Source organism: Beta vulgaris, chromosome 5, assembly GCF_026745355.1.
Source record: "Beta vulgaris subsp. vulgaris cultivar EL10 chromosome 5, EL10.2, whole genome shotgun sequence".
In the NCBI taxonomy this organism is placed as follows: Eukaryota; Viridiplantae; Streptophyta; class Magnoliopsida; order Caryophyllales; family Amaranthaceae; genus Beta; species Beta vulgaris.
In genome coordinates, this window is record NC_079206.1 from 26,107,845 (window position 1) to 26,127,375 (window position 19,531).

General features: G+C 35.5%; 1 protein-coding gene and 1 long non-coding RNA gene across 3 annotated transcripts; one reads left to right on the forward strand and one right to left on the reverse strand.

Moving 5' to 3' along the window:
* Nucleotides 1–5,012: 5,012 nt before the first annotated feature.
* LOC104893208 (uncharacterized) lies at nucleotides 5,013–6,751 on the reverse strand. Its single transcript, XR_790045.3, has 2 exons — nucleotides 6,365–6,751; nucleotides 5,013–5,343 (listed from the first exon to the last, which is right to left on the reverse strand). It is a non-coding gene; the product is annotated as an uncharacterized LOC104893208 (long non-coding RNA).
* Nucleotides 6,752–7,522: 771 nt separating this feature from the next.
* LOC104893209 (probable carboxylesterase 15) lies at nucleotides 7,523–12,624 on the forward strand. Of its 2 annotated transcripts, none has more exons than XM_010679304.4 (3): nucleotides 7,523–7,974; nucleotides 9,423–9,794; nucleotides 11,710–12,624. In XM_010679304.4, exons 1-3 carry the CDS (start codon nucleotides 7,598–7,600, stop codon nucleotides 12,020–12,022), a joined length of 1,062 nt encoding a protein of 353 aa, XP_010677606.1. In that variant the 5' UTR covers nucleotides 7,523–7,597; the 3' UTR covers nucleotides 12,023–12,624. The 2 variants fall into 2 exon arrangements, with proteins under 2 accessions (XP_010677606.1, XP_010677607.1); XM_010679305.3 differs by having other exon boundaries at nucleotides 7,526–7,974; nucleotides 9,426–9,794.
* Nucleotides 12,625–19,531: the final 6,907 nt, after the last annotated feature.

Here is a 19,531-nt window from a genome sequence, read left to right on the forward strand (position 1 = left end):
CAAATTTTGGTGTTTACATAAGGGTATCTATGGTCTGAAACAAGCCCCACGGGCATGGTTTCACTTGTTTAGTAGCTTTTTATTACAACAGAGCTTCCTTTGTTCCCGATTTGATACTTCAATATTCATTTTTCGTTGAGCACTAGTAGAATAAATGCTATTTGCTGCGGTTAAAAAGTGCCCCACTGTTGCGGATTTGGGCGCGCAGCAATTAAGGGGGCATCAATAGGTATTAATAATATTGCTGTGGTTTTAAATCGCAACAATATATCAACATATTGCTGCGGTTCTTAGCATAAACCGCAGCAATATGATTTTTTTAATATTATAAAAGTGCACATATTGCTGCAGTTTTGGGCTAAAACCGCAGCAATAGGTGCACTTTTTCAAAAAAAAAAATTAAAATTAAAATCTTCACAAAAATACTACTTAGAAAAATCATAACATACACATGACCCAAATCAAAGCTCATTCCAGGAAACTTATATTTCAACCAAAAGATGTATTTCCACAACAATAGCATTCAAATTCATAAAACATCAACCACATACTCCTAAACATCATATCTAAATAAAAATTACAAAAGTTAAGTGTTAGATCTAAATCGAAAATAATTAGAAAAATGAACAAAATAAAAAATACAGAAATTATTGTTAAATCTAAATCGAAAATTAAAATAAAAAATGAAGAAAATAAAAAATACAGAAGTTATTGTTAGATCTAAATCGAAAATTAAAAAAAAAATGAAGAAAAATGAAGAAAAGAAAGAATATCCGGCGGCGAGGTCGAGCGAAGAATAGCAGAAACTCGTCGGAGGCGGCTTTTGCGAACGGTGGCTTTATCGAACACTCTAACGCCACCGACGACGACTTGCGGTCGAGGAAACGCGTGACGAATGAATTGGGTCGAGGAGTACTGCGGTCGACGAAGTACTGCGGTCGACGAAGAGAATGGCCGACGAAGAGTGAATGGCCGACGAAGAGAACGGCTGTGGAAGAAGAGAGAACGACGGTAGAGGAAGAGAGAGATGATGGTGAGGAAATAAAATGGCGGTAGAGGAGAGATGTTGTAGAGGGAGAGAGAGGTTGAGAGGATCTAAAGGAAGAGAGAGGTTAAGAGGCGTGTGACGGGGGATAAAGTGTTGGCGAAAAACCCTAACTGATGATAGGTATGAGAGGCGCTGAGAGAGAGAGATGGAAAGTGAGGGAATATATTAAAATAATATTTCACAGGTAGGGATAATTTCGCAGGCCCCCGTCTTTTTTTTTTAGTGACAACAATATTGTTGCGGTTGCCACATAGGACCGCAGCAATATATTTAAAAAATAATTTTTTTATATATTGCTACGGTCCTACGTGGAAACCGCAGCAATATTTGCTGTTCAGGGCCTCACATTATTTTTAAAAAGTGTCAGTTAGACAATATTGTTGCGGTTTTGGGAGGGAACCGCAACAATATTGTCAATTTCTATTTTTTCTTTTCTTTTTGCGTGTTATATTGCTGCGTATAGGTATAACCGCAGCAATATCACCGCAGCAAATAACATTTATTCTACTAGTGGAGGCCTTCATGTTCTTGATCTTCTACTTTATGTAGATGATATCATTATCACTAGTAACTCTACTCATTTGATTTTCACATTCATTCCATTTTTTGGTAAACAATTTGCCATGAAAGATTTAAGAGACCTTCACTATTTTCTTGGTGTTCAAGTGGTACGCACACCTCGTGGTCTTTTCCTGTCCCGGAAAAATTATGTTCTTGATATGTTGAAAAAAATTCACCTACGCTTTGTCAAATCCATTCGTACCTCCATCCCCTCTCGTGCCACTCTCTACCATCACTAATGGTGAACTTTTAGCTGATGCGTCTGAGTATTGCAATATGGTAGGTGCTTTACAATACTTTACTAGTGCAAAAAAGCGGAAGGGTTGCGGTCAAAACAGCCCTAAGGGCTGCATTTTTGGCGAGCAGCAAGTGAGGGGCTGCGTTTTTAAACCGCAACCCTTCACAACAAAGGGCTGCGATTTAGGCCCAAAAACGCAGGGCTTCGTTTTTGGGCCTCAAACGTAGCCTTTCTTTGTACAAAGGGTTGTGGTTTTGACCATAACCACAACCCTTTTGACCCAAAAAAAATTAATATTTTTTTTTTGCCTGCTAACGATTATGAAGCCGGTAACAAAGATTACAGCAGGAAGAATGAATTGAAGATCTTGATTCAATTCCACTGTAACAATTCAAGGATTGAAACTCATCCCCATTCATAGATTAAACCAAATTTCCAATATACATATCACATATGCTAATTAGTACTACTAATTACACATAGAATAACCAAAGCATTCAAAATTGTACTTCCTCTTTATATTTTCACCCATCTAAGGCGGGGAGTTCCTCCCATATTCCAGTAATATTATTTCATGAAATTCAGTTTCGGTTAAAGTAAATAGCAGAATCGGGGATAGGGAACTATACTAGCAACGTGACAAAAATTCTTCTCAAATCTACATTGTCTCAAAAACATCCGTAAAATCAAAACAAAAAAAATTGCTAATTCGTCAGCTCCAACCGGCAATTTGAGTCGAAACGACGATGTTGTTCTTAACAAATACGACAAAAATTCCTAAGAGGATATTCATCAAGGTGCGAATCATCGTCTTAAAAATTAGGCGAGTAACGCAATAGAGGGAACTCACTATTCATAACAAATACGACACCAAAATCATCGCACAATAATACCAAATTAAACCAACCAAAATGTAGAGCGAACTCACTATTCGGGGATTTTTCAACGGATCTGAATCAACAAGATCTGGGCAGCGACGGCGAACACATGTCGAAGAAGATTTCCGGCGACGTTGGTGCGCGCGACGAGAGCGAAAATAGACAATCTAGCTTCGATGGTTTTTGCGCGCGACGAGAGCGAAAATAGACAATCTAGCTTCGATGGTTTTTGCGCGCGACGGTGGTGAGGAGACGAACGACGAAAGAGCAATGAGGGTTTTTGCGAGAGAGGAGATAGAATGGGTTTGGTGCAGCCCAACCACCTGCTTTATTTTCCTTCCATAACAATCTAGCTTCTGATGATGATAAAATACACAATTTCGCCATTTTCATAGCTTTTTCTTCGCCAAAAACCCTAATTTATTCGTACTATAGCATAATTCAAAGAAAAGAGAGGAATAACTTCGATGGTTTCATAGAGTAAGAAGGAATTATGATAACTTCTGTTGAATTGAAGAGAAATATTGTTAAATTTGCAACGAATAATAGGCAAGATTCAAACCAGATGAGCGTGTTGCGCCATTGTTGTGGATTTCAAGGTGAGAAAAAGGGAGATTGTGAATGAGAATGAGGAAACCCTAGGCGCGCGCTTAACATTTTAAGCCCATCTCGCGCCTAGCATTAGAATTCCTTCCAAAAATAAATTTTTTAAAAAAGCTCATAAAGGGTTGCGGTAAGCCCAAAAACCGCAGCCCTTCGTAAAAGAAGGGATGCAGTTTTTTGGATAAGCGCAACCCTTCACTTTCAGGGCTGCGGTTAGCCCAAAAATCGGCGCCCTTCTTACAGTAAGAAGGGCAACGTTTTCTAGTTAACTGCAGCCCTTCACTAAATGGACTGCGGTTTTCTTTAAAACCGCAGCCCTTCATAAAAGAAGGGCTGCCCTTCATTTTTTCCCCCTAGTGTTTCTCAATTTATGCATGCCCCTCATACTTGTCACTTGCTTGTTGTCAAGCATGTTCACAGTTATCTACCTGGTACAACTAATCATGGCTTATGGCTTCGTCCCACCAAGGATGTTTTCCTTATCATTGCGTACTTTAATGCTGATTGGGTTGGTTGCCACGATAGTTGTCGGTCTCCCACTGACTATGTTATCTATCTTGGTGACAACCTCATCACCTGACACTCTAAAAAGTAACATATGTTGTCCAAATCTTCCACAAAGGTAGAGTATTGTGATGTTGCCTACGCGGTGCAAGATACTCTTCATTGTTGCTCTTTTCTTGCAGAGTTGGGACTTGCCATCACCAATATTGGTGATGAAGAATCAAAGCTAGAGTTTATAAAAAGGGGGGATGGGAGGATAAGGGCTAAGATTTTTTCTGTGTAGTGATTGGATCACTTCAGTTGTGGTTAATTATGTAGCACAAGATGTTTAGGAGGCTTGGCTAACTTGCTCTTTTGAAGCAAATATATATAGTTTCACTAGAATGCCATTGTAGTCTTCATATGGGGAATAAGATGACTTATAGATTAACATTAGCAATGATATGGGGATAAGATGGATCGTAGATTAAAAATGAAAATGATATGTGCATATAATGAAGGTGGTGTCTTATGTGTTCTATTTTTTTCATTTTAGTTAAAGAAAACCAGTGACATGATTAGGGGTGTACGTTGACGAGTCGAATCGAGATCGAGCCTGGAGTTTTTCGGCTTGGCTCGTAACACTTTTACTCGAACTCGAGCCGAACTTCGAGCTTTTATTGAATAGTTGCAAGTCAGTTATATTCATTAACACCTCTAAACATATTTAATTAGAAGGCGATAAGCATAACAGATGAACCTTTGATCTTTATATACCGATTCCACTAACTTGAATATGCTTTTATAGGACAATAACTTCAAGGATATCCATCTCAATACACTAGTGGATAAATAAGGAAGGGTTGCGGTTAAAACGGCCCTAAGGTTGCGTTTTTGGTTGAGTCCTTTCCATAGCAGCCCTTCGGAAAAAATGAATGGCTGCGGTTTTGGGCCCAAACCTCATCCCTTTTTACAAATTAAGGGCTGCGGTTTTCATGAAAACCACAACCCTTGTGACCTTAAAAAAAACAATATAATTTTTTTTTTTATGCATTTTTAGTCCTAAATCCCCAAACAATTATATATATATATATATATATATATATATAATATATATATATATATATATATATATATATATATATGAGTATTATTTGCCATTACAAATCATATTTTTATATAAATATAACAAAAAAATATCTAATCAGGAACTTTAACTAGGGTCTTTTTAGTTATCTTTTAGATTCCACCTAACATACAAAATAAATCTTGTAAGCAAGCAAACAAGAACTAGCATTCTAGCAACCACACTCCAATCTTGAGAGTAGAAACTTGTTTGATGAAAGGGCAATTCAAAACTTTAAAAGTTCGACTTCAAAAATGAAAAGGAAAGGCTTTAACAGCAAACTAGTCTACTCAAGCCATAGAAATAAGACAATATGACCAGTATTTGACCAAGATAATTCACAACATCCTTCCCCTTCTTCCTCCCTTTATGCGGGTAATGTCTGTTGGGATGGGAGTCACGTCCTCTGGACAAGCAAAAACACGGATACATAAATACTTAGAATAGATAAAATAGAAGAAACTTAAAAGAAGCAAGCAAGCGTTCTATGCACAATCATATAGCACTACAACCAGGAACAACTATTCAGAACAACCAAGTTAACATCTTTTCATAGATTGGCGAAGAAATACACTAAAGCCATATATGCATCAAGATTACATACAAAGAACTGAGAACACAAATAACACTCCAAAACCCAAAGGATGCCAAGAGATGCAAATAAGACAATCAACCGCGAAACAAGTTTCTCATTAATCATCAAAGGGACCTCAATATTGGGGTAAAAAAAAACTTCTCCAGTTGCAATTACAACACAATTGCATCAAAAAGTAAAAGAAACATATTTCACCTATTCTATTATGTTCCATTTCATCATCTACCAATCATATTGTGGACAAAAAAATCCTTTACAAAATCATTAAACAGATGCTAATCGCCAAATATTGAGATAGTAATCTTTTTTAGCAGGAATAACTAATTTCCAACAATTTAAGCTCAAAAAACTATATCAATCAATTCCAAAACGCAATTGTGTCACATTTATATCAAATTGAAGGGAACAAAACTATTCTGATCGAGTTCTATCGATATACTAAAAAAGAATTTTTTTTAAAAAAAAGGTAAATAAATTTGAAAGACAGATAACACTATTCAAATGAACACGACGATTTAATTTCCTATTTAATTTGGTAGGTCAAGAACCTAAAGCACCTCCAGACTAGTATAAAATGCAACATTGCATTATTTCATATTTTTTTAAAATAACGCAAGTTAGTCAAACAAAACAACAGGAAACATTTTCTATTCAACAAATTAGCCAGAAAAAATCACAAAATGAATCTTCATCATTTCAGATCTAATCGACAATAAAAAACAATTGATAAAATAACAATAAAACAAAGAAATTAATCGAAACGAAAGCAATAATATTCAGAAGAAAAAAATAAAAATCAGGAGAGAGAAAGAGAGAGAGAATAAGTGCTTACCAACATGTTTGGACACGAGAGAAGAAAATCGAAAATGGAAAACGAAAAATGGAGAAGATTTGGGGTTTTAGGGAAGAAGAAGAAGATGAATGAGTAGAGATAAAGAGTTCGAACATCGATATCAGTTCGAAGCTTAGGCCATTAGGCTTGAGTTGAGCGGGTTTTTTTGTGAGATTCTAGGCCTGAGTTGAGGAGAAGAAGAGGAGATGAAATGGGAGGAGAGAGAGAGAGAGATAGATGGGGTGTTTCAGCAGCGAGGGAATGAAAGAATTGGAGGGAGTTTAGGGGCTAGGAAAAATAGAACAATAAAGAATTTAAGGCCCAATAGGATTGCGGTTGGCCCAAAAACGCAGCCCTTCTTACAGTAAGAAGGGCTGCGGTTTCTAGTCAACCGCAGCCCTTCACTAGAAAGGGTTGCGGCTGACTAGAAAACGCAACCCTTCTTACTGTAAGAAGGGTTGTGTTTTCTAGTTAGCCGCAACCCTTCTTGGAAAGGACTGCGGTTTTCTTTAAAACGCAACCCTTCAAAAAAGAAGAATTACGTTTTGAAGAAAACGCATCCCTTCCAGCACAGCCCTTCCTTTTTTTTTCCCTAGTGATAATTGACTCTAGACAACATCCGATCTCTTTTGAAAAGCTTCTCTTAGTATAGGGTCAATGGTGCATAAAATTAACTAGGCTTAGGTCAAACAAGCATATCAAGTGGTCAAGAAATGTGTTTTTGATTTGCTAAAGAATTCTATTTCTATATAACTATATTAATTTAAACCAACCTAAAAAAATAGGTAGTTTATAAATTTATTATTTGTGATCTACACTGACATACTTGTAAAAATAAAAAATAAAAAAAAGGGTTACAAAAGGGAGGTAATGCTATAGTACATCATCCTATTCATGGAATCATGGGACTCTACCACAAGTGCGACAATCGTAAATGGAGTGGAATTCAAAGCTCATGTACTTATCAATATTATCATACATGCATTCAACTTGAGGATGGGACCATAAATCCATAATATACACACACAAAACGAAATCGCCAATAAAAAACCTCCGACATGGTTCAGATATGTATTTGACACAGGATTAACATACTTATTTCAATCACATGAATTTACTTTTATGCCCTTGGCACACAATTTCTATAAATAAGTATAAGTTCATCTTTTTCTGAACATAGCAACTTCCACAAAAGTCAAGTCTTATATATAGAAAGAGGAGAGATAAAGTGAGATGGGATCCTTAGCAGAAGTAGTGGAAGATTGCTTTGGAGTGCTACAATTGTATAGTGATGGATCAGTAAATAGAGTAAATGAATGTGATATTGATTTTGGGGATCATGACAAAAAAGGTATACATGATATTGTTGAAGAAGGTTGGTTAGTTGAATGGGAGGATTTTATGTTTGAAGAGAAACATCAACTTTACCTACGTGTGTATAAGCCAAGTAACAAAAATATTAGCATCAACAACAACAAAAAGTTGCCAATTTTGTATTACATACATGGAGGAGGTTTTTGCCTCGGTTCTCGTACGTGGCCTAACTGTCATAACACATGCCTTCGTCTCTCTTATCAACTTCAAGCCATTGTTATTGCACCTGATTATAGGTTTGCTCTCTATTTTATTTTTTTTCCTCCTCCGCTACATTTCTTTCCTTTCTTTTATTTTAGTTTTTTTTTTTTTGTTTAATGGTTGTTTGGTTAGATACTTAATGCCCTCTCGATAAATTTGTAACTTCCAAAAAAAAAAAAAAAATTACATTTTCAAAGAATACGTGTCCAATTCTATTATTAAAAATTATAATTCCTTTGTTTTTTTTTTTCACTTGTAACATTTTTTTTTTCATTACCTCCAATGCAAAATTTGGGTAGGAGAGAGGTAGAGAGGAAAAAAAGAGAGAGCTCCGTGTGATTGGAGAGAGATAGAGAGAAAGGAAAAGCAAAACTAAAAAATGTTGCAAGTAATTAATTACTTCTCTTTTTAAAAAGTGTTACAAGTAAAAAATGGAGAAAGTAGGTTTTTACCTCAAAAATTAGGTGAACATCATAATTAATTTGCGGAGATGTACAATTCCCTTTTTTTCCAACCAAAATAACATCCAGTATTTCACTTCCTATGATGATAAAATCCTTTCACGTTTCTCCTGATAGTGGAATCTCTTTTGTAATTATCATATTGTACTACTATATAATTAAAAGTTATTATGATTAGAATCGGTGTGATATTAAATGGTTAAACTTGATAATTCTATTTCTAGATAATGATAGTGTATGTGAAACGTTTTATAAATGTGCAAGAACTCAGATACATTTTTTTTTGTGAGGCTTATATTTATACATACAAAGAAAATTGTTCATAAATATTTTGATTAAAGCTTTTGAAAAACAAATTTACCGGGGAACAACCAAAGTCTAAAACAAGCAAGCAAAAAGGCATGTTACGGGTCCACTTAGAGGTTCGTTTAGTCTTCTCTTTCATAACTCATGAGTTGCTGTTGCTGTTGTTGTTGCTGTTGCTGTTCATATATCGCGGGATAATAGTGGTGACATTCTATTGGTCAACCTAAAGTTTGGGAAAAGCATAATAATATGCTTAGTCAAGGAAACTATGAATGCAGAAATAGTTGTTGACAACGCAACCAAAAAAAAGGCCAACAACAATTGGTAAATTACAAGTCTATATATGTATGTATTAACATAAATAGGTAAAAGATTCAACACAAAAATGTTACTAAATGGTCGATGTTTATCCTTTTTTTATTATCATGGGCGTTGAAATACGGGTACTTTTTTTTTTTTTAAGAAAAAGTATCCCCGACCCTACTCGGTCTTAATAGACTAGTTACTTGAGAGTAAGGGGGAAGGATAATGAAACACAAATACCTATTTATCTAATTTTTGCAAGTTTTTAGATTTGTTTTTCCTGATACATTTTTGTTAAATATTAAAAATAAGATATCCACTTGTATATTTGCACATTCTTTTTAACTTTCAAGGTAATATATATCATATGAAGGTTTGCTACTAAATTTGCAAAACTATATTGTGTGTGTAAGCAGGTTGGCACCGGAACACAAACTTCCTGCAGCAATAGAAGATGGGTTGAATGCATTAAATTGGCTACAATCACAAGCAAAACGAATAAAAGAAGTTAGGCTTGGAGAAGAGTATTATAATGATCAAAATACATGCAATAAATTGCTTGAAGATGGAGTAGATTTTGAAAGTGTGTTTATCATGGGAGATTCTTCTGGTGGTAATATAGCCCATCATATGGCAGTCCGTCTAGGATCCGGGTCACTCAAACTTGCTCCAGTTAGGGTTTGCGGATACGTGCTTTTAGCTCCATTTTTTGGCGGGTCTCTTAGGACCAAATCTGAGGCTGATGGTCCTCCTGAGCCCATTCTTACCTTGGAATCCCTTGATAGGTAACTAATATTTATTATCTTCACCATTAGAAATTAGAGTGATTACCATTGGCTTTTTTGAAGTTTTGTTATTTCTTTTTTTTTTAACACGATAGACATTTGACTTATGAATTTCATATGCTCAAGTAATAACTCCCTTATTAACATATCTATGACACAAACCGGAGTATAATATACTGAGTGGTAATCAAGACAAATAAAATTATTGACCAACTCCTTTTTTTATTGGAATATGTTTGGTTATGTAAATGACAGCAACTTTTAAACAAAGATGGAGATAAAACTATATTAAATTTATTATTTTAAAGGAGAGAATGTGATTAAAATTATTGCACCAATATATATATGTTTTCTTCTCTATATTAATTAAAGTTGGCCATTTTATAGTATCCTATTATTAAGTAATCCTACTTTGGTTTTTTTTTTTTTTTTTTGCTTTTTGAGGCATGTATTTTGATTAGGGAGAAAAAACTTATTAATTTGGAACAGCTTACAGCACATTATACAAACTAATTCTACTATCTCGGTCTTTTTTGCTTGTTATAATCATCATAGATAAATTTTTCTAAATGACTTACTACACTCCTATTTTTAGCATGTGGTCCTCATATTATTTTGGCTTATTTTATCATTTTTTAGTTCATTTACCCAAACAATTTCTACTTATTCTATTTTTGTTTTCGTCATCTACTAATACAACTAGTCAACTATACAAGACGTAGGAAGTAGTTGCGCTACTTGCTAATGACAAATAACTGTAACTAGCTCATAGCTTAGATGAGCTCAGCGTTGGGCAACTGAATTAGAAACAAGAATAACCTATGATGTCGTTGTCACAACTTTCTATTATAGTAGATCATGATTTTTAAAAAATATTCAAAGCTATCAATAGTTATTAACGTCATAGAGCAGATAGTATTGTGCTATCATTGAGTACTATTGTATTTATTACTCCAATATATTTATGTCATGGATCGGAATCTTCACTCTTCCACGGTTCCACCATATGTAAATTTTATACTTATGATGGCATGAGAGACGTGAAGAATCATACTACCCACTTTTCACCTTCAATTTTTATATCCAATAATAGCAAAGCTGAAATAATTGATTAGTTTCATAAGTACAACTACTCCTAATTTCCTAAGTAAATATAATTCAGAAAAAATAAAATGAGACCATAAGACGGAAGATCATATTTGAGCGGAGGGGAGTAGGATAATGCATATGTCTAACCAAAGAATAATTATTTTATAACCAACCAACTTTACAATAATTTATTATGCACCAGGTTTACTATAATGTAGTCGGTTTTTATTTGATATGGTCAGTTTTTATTTGACGTAATCACCTATTTCATAGTTAGTTTTTGTACAGTTTATCAGCTTTATATAGTCAGTTTTTATACAATAGTGTTAGTTTTCTTTGTTATAATGAGTTTTTGCATGATGTAATAAGTTTCTATTCACAATATAATATTATAAACTGGTCCATCGAAGACTTACTAACGAAGAAATTCCATAATATTATAGTGGACCTTCTTCTTTGTACACCCAAATACATACAATTCCATTTAACTAGTTTTAAAATCCGTGCACTTAATGCAGTGGCTAAAACTACAAAGCCACCATCATATTTGTATAAGCGAATAGTGTTAGCTGCTTTAAAACAACTTTTTTTTTTATTCTTTCTGCTCATATCTGAATGTGCTACTATTTGTTAGCCTGGTTATTCGTTGATTATGGTCTCTAGTCACCTCTCGTAAAGGGCATGATATAAAGGTATGCAAATTACGCAGGCAGCGGCTTTTATATTGTTATTGGGTTGTAACTTTGTTAGATATCCTTTTATCTACATATAGTACGTGATGCATGACAAGAGTAGATAAAAATACTAACTTGTATTCTATTTTTAGGTTTTGGAGATTATGTCTACCAAGAGGAGAAGGTAGAGACCATCCAGTAGCAAACCCATTTGGGCATTCTAGTCCAAATTTGGATATGGTGTCTCTTGATCCAATATTGGTTATAGTGGGTGGCAAAGAGATTATGAAAGACAGGGTGGAAGACTATGCAAGAAGATTAAAGGAGCTTGGCAAAGACATCACTTATGCTAAGTTTGAAGGACAACACCATGGTTTCTTTACACACAATCCTTGCTCCCATGTCTCTCACCAACTTTTAGAACTTGCCAAACGTTTTATGTTTGCAAAGAAACCCTTTTGCTAACTAAAAAACTTCAACTTCATATTTGCCTAATCTTATGATTCCTGTACCGATAGAAGCCAACTATTTTAAATATAAAATTAAACATGAAACAATACTTTCTTTAACATTTAAGTACTACATCTGTCCCAAATTACTTACAATATTTTCTTACACATGAGTGGGAGAGTTTTGACTTATAAGGAATGTGAAAAAATAGAAGAAAGAAAATTGGATGTTAGCACATGAAGATCAACTTTAGAAAAAAAAAACATAGAAAACTCTTATCATCGAAGGTATGCAGCAATTGAATGGTTGCACTCAAAAAAAAAAAAAAAAAAAAAAAAAAAAAACGTGAGAACTGAAAATTGAAACATAAATTATCTTTCAGTTTCTTTCGCATTTATAGCTATTTTTCGTGTGTTCCTCGAAATCCTTGTATATCAACATGGAGAGCTTTAAATTATTTACAACAATGATGAATATCATACCTGTTCATGTATCATAGAACATAGTTTTTGTTTTTTGGTAATGAGTGGATCCCGGCCTATGTCCTATCTTAGGAAACTTGTGGATCTGAAATTTTGCTATTTACTGAAATGATGAATGTTTTTATTTTATTTTTATGCAAACTAGAATGATGAATGTGATACCTCTTCATGCACATTGAAAATAGTGTCTTATTTCTAGTAATGAGTGAGTCCCGATATCCAATTTAGGAAATTTGTAGAGCTAGAATTTAGGTACGTGTCAAATTTAGGCCATAATTTTAAATTCAAAACATATTATTCGAATTTCACTAGCTCTTAGAACACTCTACCAGCCAAATGAAGCATTTTTGTGCATTTTCTACAAAACCTCATCTCTACTCCTATATCTATTTAATAAAGCTTAAGAGAACACTTGAAAACTTTAGTGTCCTTTAAAAAAATACTTATATATAATTAGTATTTAAATTGTTGAAATAATGTCATGGTTTTAGTATTGAAATATTTTTATAAAGCTATTTTTTTTACCAGTATGCTTTATGTATTTCAATACACGTATCACATACATATAGGATTAGCTCAATATTGAAACAACCACCTCTTCTCACTATTTTCCCTCTTGTCAATTAGTGGAAAATTAATTATACACAAAAAATACGAAAATTTTAGTTTTTTTTTACTAACTTCTAAAACATACATACTCTGTTTTTTAGTTGATCCATTTTCTTTAGCCACACTTGTCGAGACACTAATATTTACCTTCATATTCTTGATTATTAATAAACAAAAATTATCAATATTTGATATTTGAAAAATATACATTAAGACAAATCTAACAAGATCGCACTGTACCTCACAAAATGTTGAGCACTTGCAGACTCATTTTTAATGTTTTTGCTCAAATAAATTGGTAGTAAAACTAAACGCAAGAAAATCAAATAACAACACACATGAATTTAAAGTTATTCAATCTCACCTCTGAGATCTACATCCACACTACCTACTCTTTTATTATTTAATCTTCAAATATATCACTCTTTTAATACAATACGCATTAGTAGAAAAAGGTCGATTTGCGTCGGACCTGGGACCCCTATTTTCGTCGGACTTGGATCCGACGGCACAGGTCTCGACGCAGATGACCTTGAACTGATCTGTGTCGTATGCAGAAATGACGCAGATGTTTTAGCTATTTGCGTCGCACGTTGTATACGGTGTGATGCAAATTGGTATTCCCTAGCCCCACAGGCGGGATATATGGGGAATTTGCGTCGCACATAGCACGGGGTGCGATGCAAATCAGTCATCTACGTCGCACCTTGCGCCATGTGCAACGCAAATGACCTAGTGTGAAAAATAAAAAAAATGCAGTACCAAAGCATGCATGCTTTAGTACTGCATTCGAGGAAAAAGAAACAAGATAGAAATTAAAAGAACCAGATCTAACCAGTGAAACCAATGATCTAACATACAACAAAAAACGAGATCAACAAAAACGAAACGAAATTAAACGAGATAATAATAACCAATGAACCTCAAGGGTACAAATTGTCTTGCGTCGATTAAGAAACGAAAAAAATCTAATAAATATCAAAAATGAAAAATTCGGATCTAACATACAATAAAAAGCGAAATTAAAAAACTAAAGCTAAAAAAAAACCAGATCTAACATACAGAAATTTCAATAAATATATTTTTTAAAAAATACAAATCGACGAAAAAACGAGATCTAACAGAAAGAAATCTCGTTCTTCTTCAAATGAAGTTCTTCAAATCTCATTCTTCAAATCTCGTTCTGCAAATTTCAAAAATAAACATAAATATGGCAAAACAAAGAAATTTAGAATAAAATTTGAACTAAAAATACCCGAGAATCGCGAAATGGAACGAACGAAATTCGCTGCTCTTCTTCGAACGTTACCTACGAACGTTGGTGTTTTTTCAATTTTTATTCGTTGCTTACTTCGAATGTCGAATGTCGTTGTTGGTGTTTGAAGCGGCAGAGTTTAGAGATGTTCGACGGAGATAGAGGGGTTTGAAGAGAAGCGGTTGAGTTGAGAGAAAGAGAGAGAGAGAGAGAGAGAGAGAGAGAGAGAGAGAGAGAGAGAGAGAGAGAGAGAGGCGCTGAAAATTGAGAGGGATGGAGAGGGAGGGAGAGGCGCTGAGAATTGAGAGGGAGAGGGTGTGTGAGGCGCTAGGGTTTATGAAATAAAAAGGGTAGGTAGTGGGCCTCGTGGCCTATTTGCGTCGCACATTTAACAGGTGCGATCCAAATTGGGTATTTTGCAACGCACCTAAAAGACGTGCGTCGCAGATAGTTTGAAATTTTTTTTCAATGTAGAGACGATTTGCGTCGCATGAGTCAGGGTATCCGACGCAAATTTGGCTTTTGCAACGAACGTAAGGCATGTGCGACGCAAATGGGGCATATCTGCTGCTTATGTAACCATGTTGTGCAACACACTCCTCTTTATGTGCGACGCAAATTACGTTATTGCGTCGTTTTGCCTTTCATGCGACGCAAATGGGGTGACACAAATCGTCCTTTTTCTACTAGTGAGGATTCCCCCACTACTAACTCTAGTAGTGCTTCTTAACACCTAACTCTAAGTGTTGCTACTCTCTATAATAATGGAATTACAGAAAGATTTAATCCTCGCAAGTGTGCTTCTTATATAAGAAAATGAGGGATTGTTACAATCATTATCGAGTACTTTCAACTCACTAGAACTCTGTTATATACTCTGTGCTATTGGATGTGTTTTCAACTCTCAAAAATTTTCAATCTATTTCATAAAACTTGTATATTTCAACTAATAATTATTATCCCTTATATAAATTATATTCTGAACAAAAATCACTCTAAAATATATGATAATCTTCTTGAATAATTTTTGTTTCTGAAATTAAGGAATAAAATCTTTTATTTTCAAAAGCTGAAAATTACCTTTTCTTTAAGAAAAAGTGTTTTTTGATCCACTAGTAGAAAAATGGACTATTTGCGTCTCCCCAAGTATACAAGGACTATTTGCGTCTCCCCAAGTATACAATAAGAAAAACGACGCAGAAGTGAATGGAAACCTCATTTGTGTCTCTCATCCAAATGAGACTCGACGCAAAAGACACCATATTGTATTTAGCTAATGTGCAACGCAAAACATCATCGCACAAAGCCAAAACACAAGCTATATGCATCGGACCCTTAAGCAACGCGACACATATAGATCATTTTGTCTTTGATGGAATAAAATGGATTCATATTATTATGATCTGATCCCTCTTTTTTTTTCTAATGATGGATCATTTCTTTTCCCGATATATGAAATATCAGAACATATACAAGGATATGCGTCGGACCCTTAGGGTCATCCGATACACATCGCTGCATGCTTGGATACAAAAAGTGAGGCCCCAATCTGCGTCGCAGTTCTCTTTAGTGCGATGTAAAAAGTGATTTGCGTCAGACCCCATGTCCCATCCGATGCAAATCACTTTTTGATGTCCCACTTACTTTTTCGATCCAACGACATAATTGTCAAGCCCTAAATACAATTCTAAACTGAAAACTCTCACTCTCTCTCTCCTGCGACAAACTCACCCTCGCCCTCACACTCACCGGCGCTCCCTCACCCTCGACGGCGACTATCGCTTCTCCAGCGAATTCACTCAACCCCTCTTTGGCAGTTTTCAGGTGTGTAATCTCACTCTCTCTCTTTCTCATTCTCAGTCCTCTCTATCATTCTCACTCGGGCTTCAATCGTACTTACTCCAGGCTGCTGCCCACTTCGCCGGCGAATCCTTGCGGTCGTCTCACCGCCGGTGCACTCCCTCATTCTCGGTCACTCCTATACCTTCATGTACCCCTTTAGATCCGCCATTGCCATTCACTCAACTGTGAAGATTTCCTTCTATTATTCCTAATAGAAATTAGAAAAATTCTACACTATTGTTCTTATGTTTCGTAAATATTAAAAAGTAATTTGGCCAGTCAATGGGTGAATTGAATTAATGTCCCTTTTTTGTGTTGAAAGGAATTGAATTAAATTGAACTGAACTGGACTAAACTAAGTTGAACTGTGAGAAATCGAAATGTATAGAGAAGATAAACTGACTTAAATTTAAAAGAAGGATTTTTCGCCAATTGCAGCCTTTTGTAGTTGCGAGTTTGTTAATTGCATCCTATTCATTTCAAACTCTCCAATTGCAGCCTCATAAATTCAAGGTACCTTTAAGTTGCAGCCCAATTTGGATTTGAGGCCAAAGATCACGTCATGGTTAACCATGGTTAACCTCCAACGGGAATTTTTGTCTTAACCCTTTTCCAAAACCCTCGATTTCTCTCTCTCTCCTCTGACCTCCAGTTGCTCTCTCTCCCATTTCTCCTCTGACCTCCATTTTGTCTCTCCTCTCTCTCCAAGACCACCATTTTCTCTCTCCTCTCCATGCTGGCATTTCAAAGATAGGTGGCAATGACTGAAAATTTTGCGGGAAGCTCCACACAAGCATCTTCTACTTCGAAATCTGGACCCATGATATGCCCTAAGTAAGTTGCCCTTTTTCTTTTCCATTTGCAATTCTTTAATGGCGTAAGTAATTGTTGTTTATTCACTTTGTTCCTGCAATTAGATATATTTTAATGTTTAACGTAACACAAGATATTGTTAACTAAATTTAGGGTTGGAAAGTTTTTATTATTTTTAATGAATGTGAATTTGAAATTGAACTGGGATTTCGGCATTAAACCCCTCCCTCCTGAGATTGGAGTTAGGCTGTTGTATGGGGAAAAATTTAAGAATAAGAACTTACTGGTTAATTGGGTTGGGGGGTCATTGTTTAACGATGGTCAAATTCCTATTGGGAGTTTCACCATTAACTATGTGAAACAAATTGTGAGGGACAAATTAAAATTCAATGGTAGCTTTAAGATTTGGTATAGAAAGTTTGGGAAGAATCTACTCACTTGCAGGAAGGTTTTGTGTGTTGAAAGTGACATTGCTGACTTACTTAGGACCATAGATAAGGCTGGGTTTGTGACTTTATATGTAGTGTTTGATGAGTTAAATGGGAATCCAATGTTTGTGGACCCCTCACAACTAAAACCCCTATCCCCTGTTAAATACCAACCATATGTTAAGATAATAAATAGCAAAAGCAACCCTAGAGATAGATCCCCTTCCCAACCACTAAAAAACAGAAAGACCCCTGTCACTAGACCTGAAAAGCTACCCTTAAAGAGAAATTAAAATTCAATGAGGGACAATTAAGTGGTAGCTTTAAGATTTGGTATAGAAAGTTTGGGAAGAATCTACTCACTTGCAGGAAGGTTTTGTGTGTTGAAAGTGACATTGCTGACTTACTTAGGACCATAGATAAGGTTGGGTTTGTGACTTTATATGTAGTGTTTGATGAGTTAAATGGGAATCCAATGTTTGTGGACCCCTCACAACTAAAACCCCTATCCCCTGTCAAATACCAACCATCTGTTAACATAATAAATAGCAAAAGCAACCATAGATATAGCTCCCCTTCCCAACCACTAAAAAACAGAAAGACCCTAGTCACTAGACTTGAAAAGCTACCCTTAAAGAGAAAAATTCCTAATGCTCTTGTAGTTGGTAATCCAGAGAAGAGGAAGACTAGAGGTTAGGAAAAGGTTGTGACTATTGGCAAGAGTGAGTTTCTCAAAGGAGTAAAATCTAAGCAAAGTCCTAAGAAGCCAAATACAAGCCAAAAAAACCAAAGCCAAAGTCAAAACAGTCCTTGGGGAAGAGTCATAGGAAGCCAAAGGGTGTTAAGAAAAAGAAACAGAGAACTGTTTGTGATGAGGAAGATGGTGAAGGTGATGGTGAAGGAGATGATGGTGAAGGTGAGCCACAACTGAATGAGAAACATGATGGGTATGCATCTGATCTCCCAGTTCAGGAGGGGGGCTTTGACAATATTCTGTAGGAGGATCTATTTGCAGTTGGAGTAGGTGATGATATTTTTGCAAGGAGTTCATTCAAGTTTAGGTGTAAAACCAAAAACTAGGCAAGCTAGAGAGGGCGAATATGAGAGGCAAGCAACTGAGGGTGGATCAGAGAGGCAAGCTATTGAGGGTGAAGCTGAGAGGCAAACTAGAAAGAGTGGAGATAGGTTAACTGCAAATCTAGAAGGTGGGTTTAGAATTGAGGATGAGCTTGAGTTTGATTCCGATGATGATGGGAGTTTATTTACATCTGATGAAGAAAGAGATCCCATTTTCAATCGTAGTGTAGATTTTAGCTAGCCTATTAATCTAAAACCTGTGTGTAGGTTTGCATTAGTGAGGTTACTTAGGAAAGCATTGAGACAACATGCTATTGAGGGCCACTATGACTACCACTTCATCCATAACAGCAACAATAGGGTGACTGCCTACTGTGTCAACAGATGTCAATGCCCATGAAATAGTAAAAGATCAAAGAGGGTTGGTTGTGTTTGTGGGAAGACTGTGTGTAGGTTTAAGGTTACTACAAGGAGATTAAAGTGAAAGAAGACTATGTCTATTAGAAGCATTAGACTGAAGCATAATTGCACCTTTCAAAACTGGAACAGGAAAGTAACAGTTGATTTTTTAGCTGGGAAGTACTTAGAGAGGTGGAGAGCAGATCATGTGTGGCATCTTGTTAAGGGATTTGGCTCAACTATTATGCAAGATTTGGGTGTTCAATGTGGGTATCATAAAATGTGGTATGCTAGGGCAAGGGCTAAATACATTTTGTATGGGGATGGGGCAGATCAATACAAGAGGGTATGGGATTATGTGAATGTCATAAGGCAGCATTGTCAGGTCATTATGAATTCTAGGTCATTATGAATTTAACAAATACATAGTTTGGATTGTTGTAAGATGTTGGAAAACTGCCAATTTGGGATCGATTTGTGCCTTTTTTGAGTATTGATAACCATTGTCAAACTAGATGAAGAATTTCAGAGAAGAGAGGAAAAATAGAAAGGTTGAAGATGAAGTTGGAAGAAGATGACTGAACGGACACTTTAGGTAATTACTAAAATAGGTTTCGAA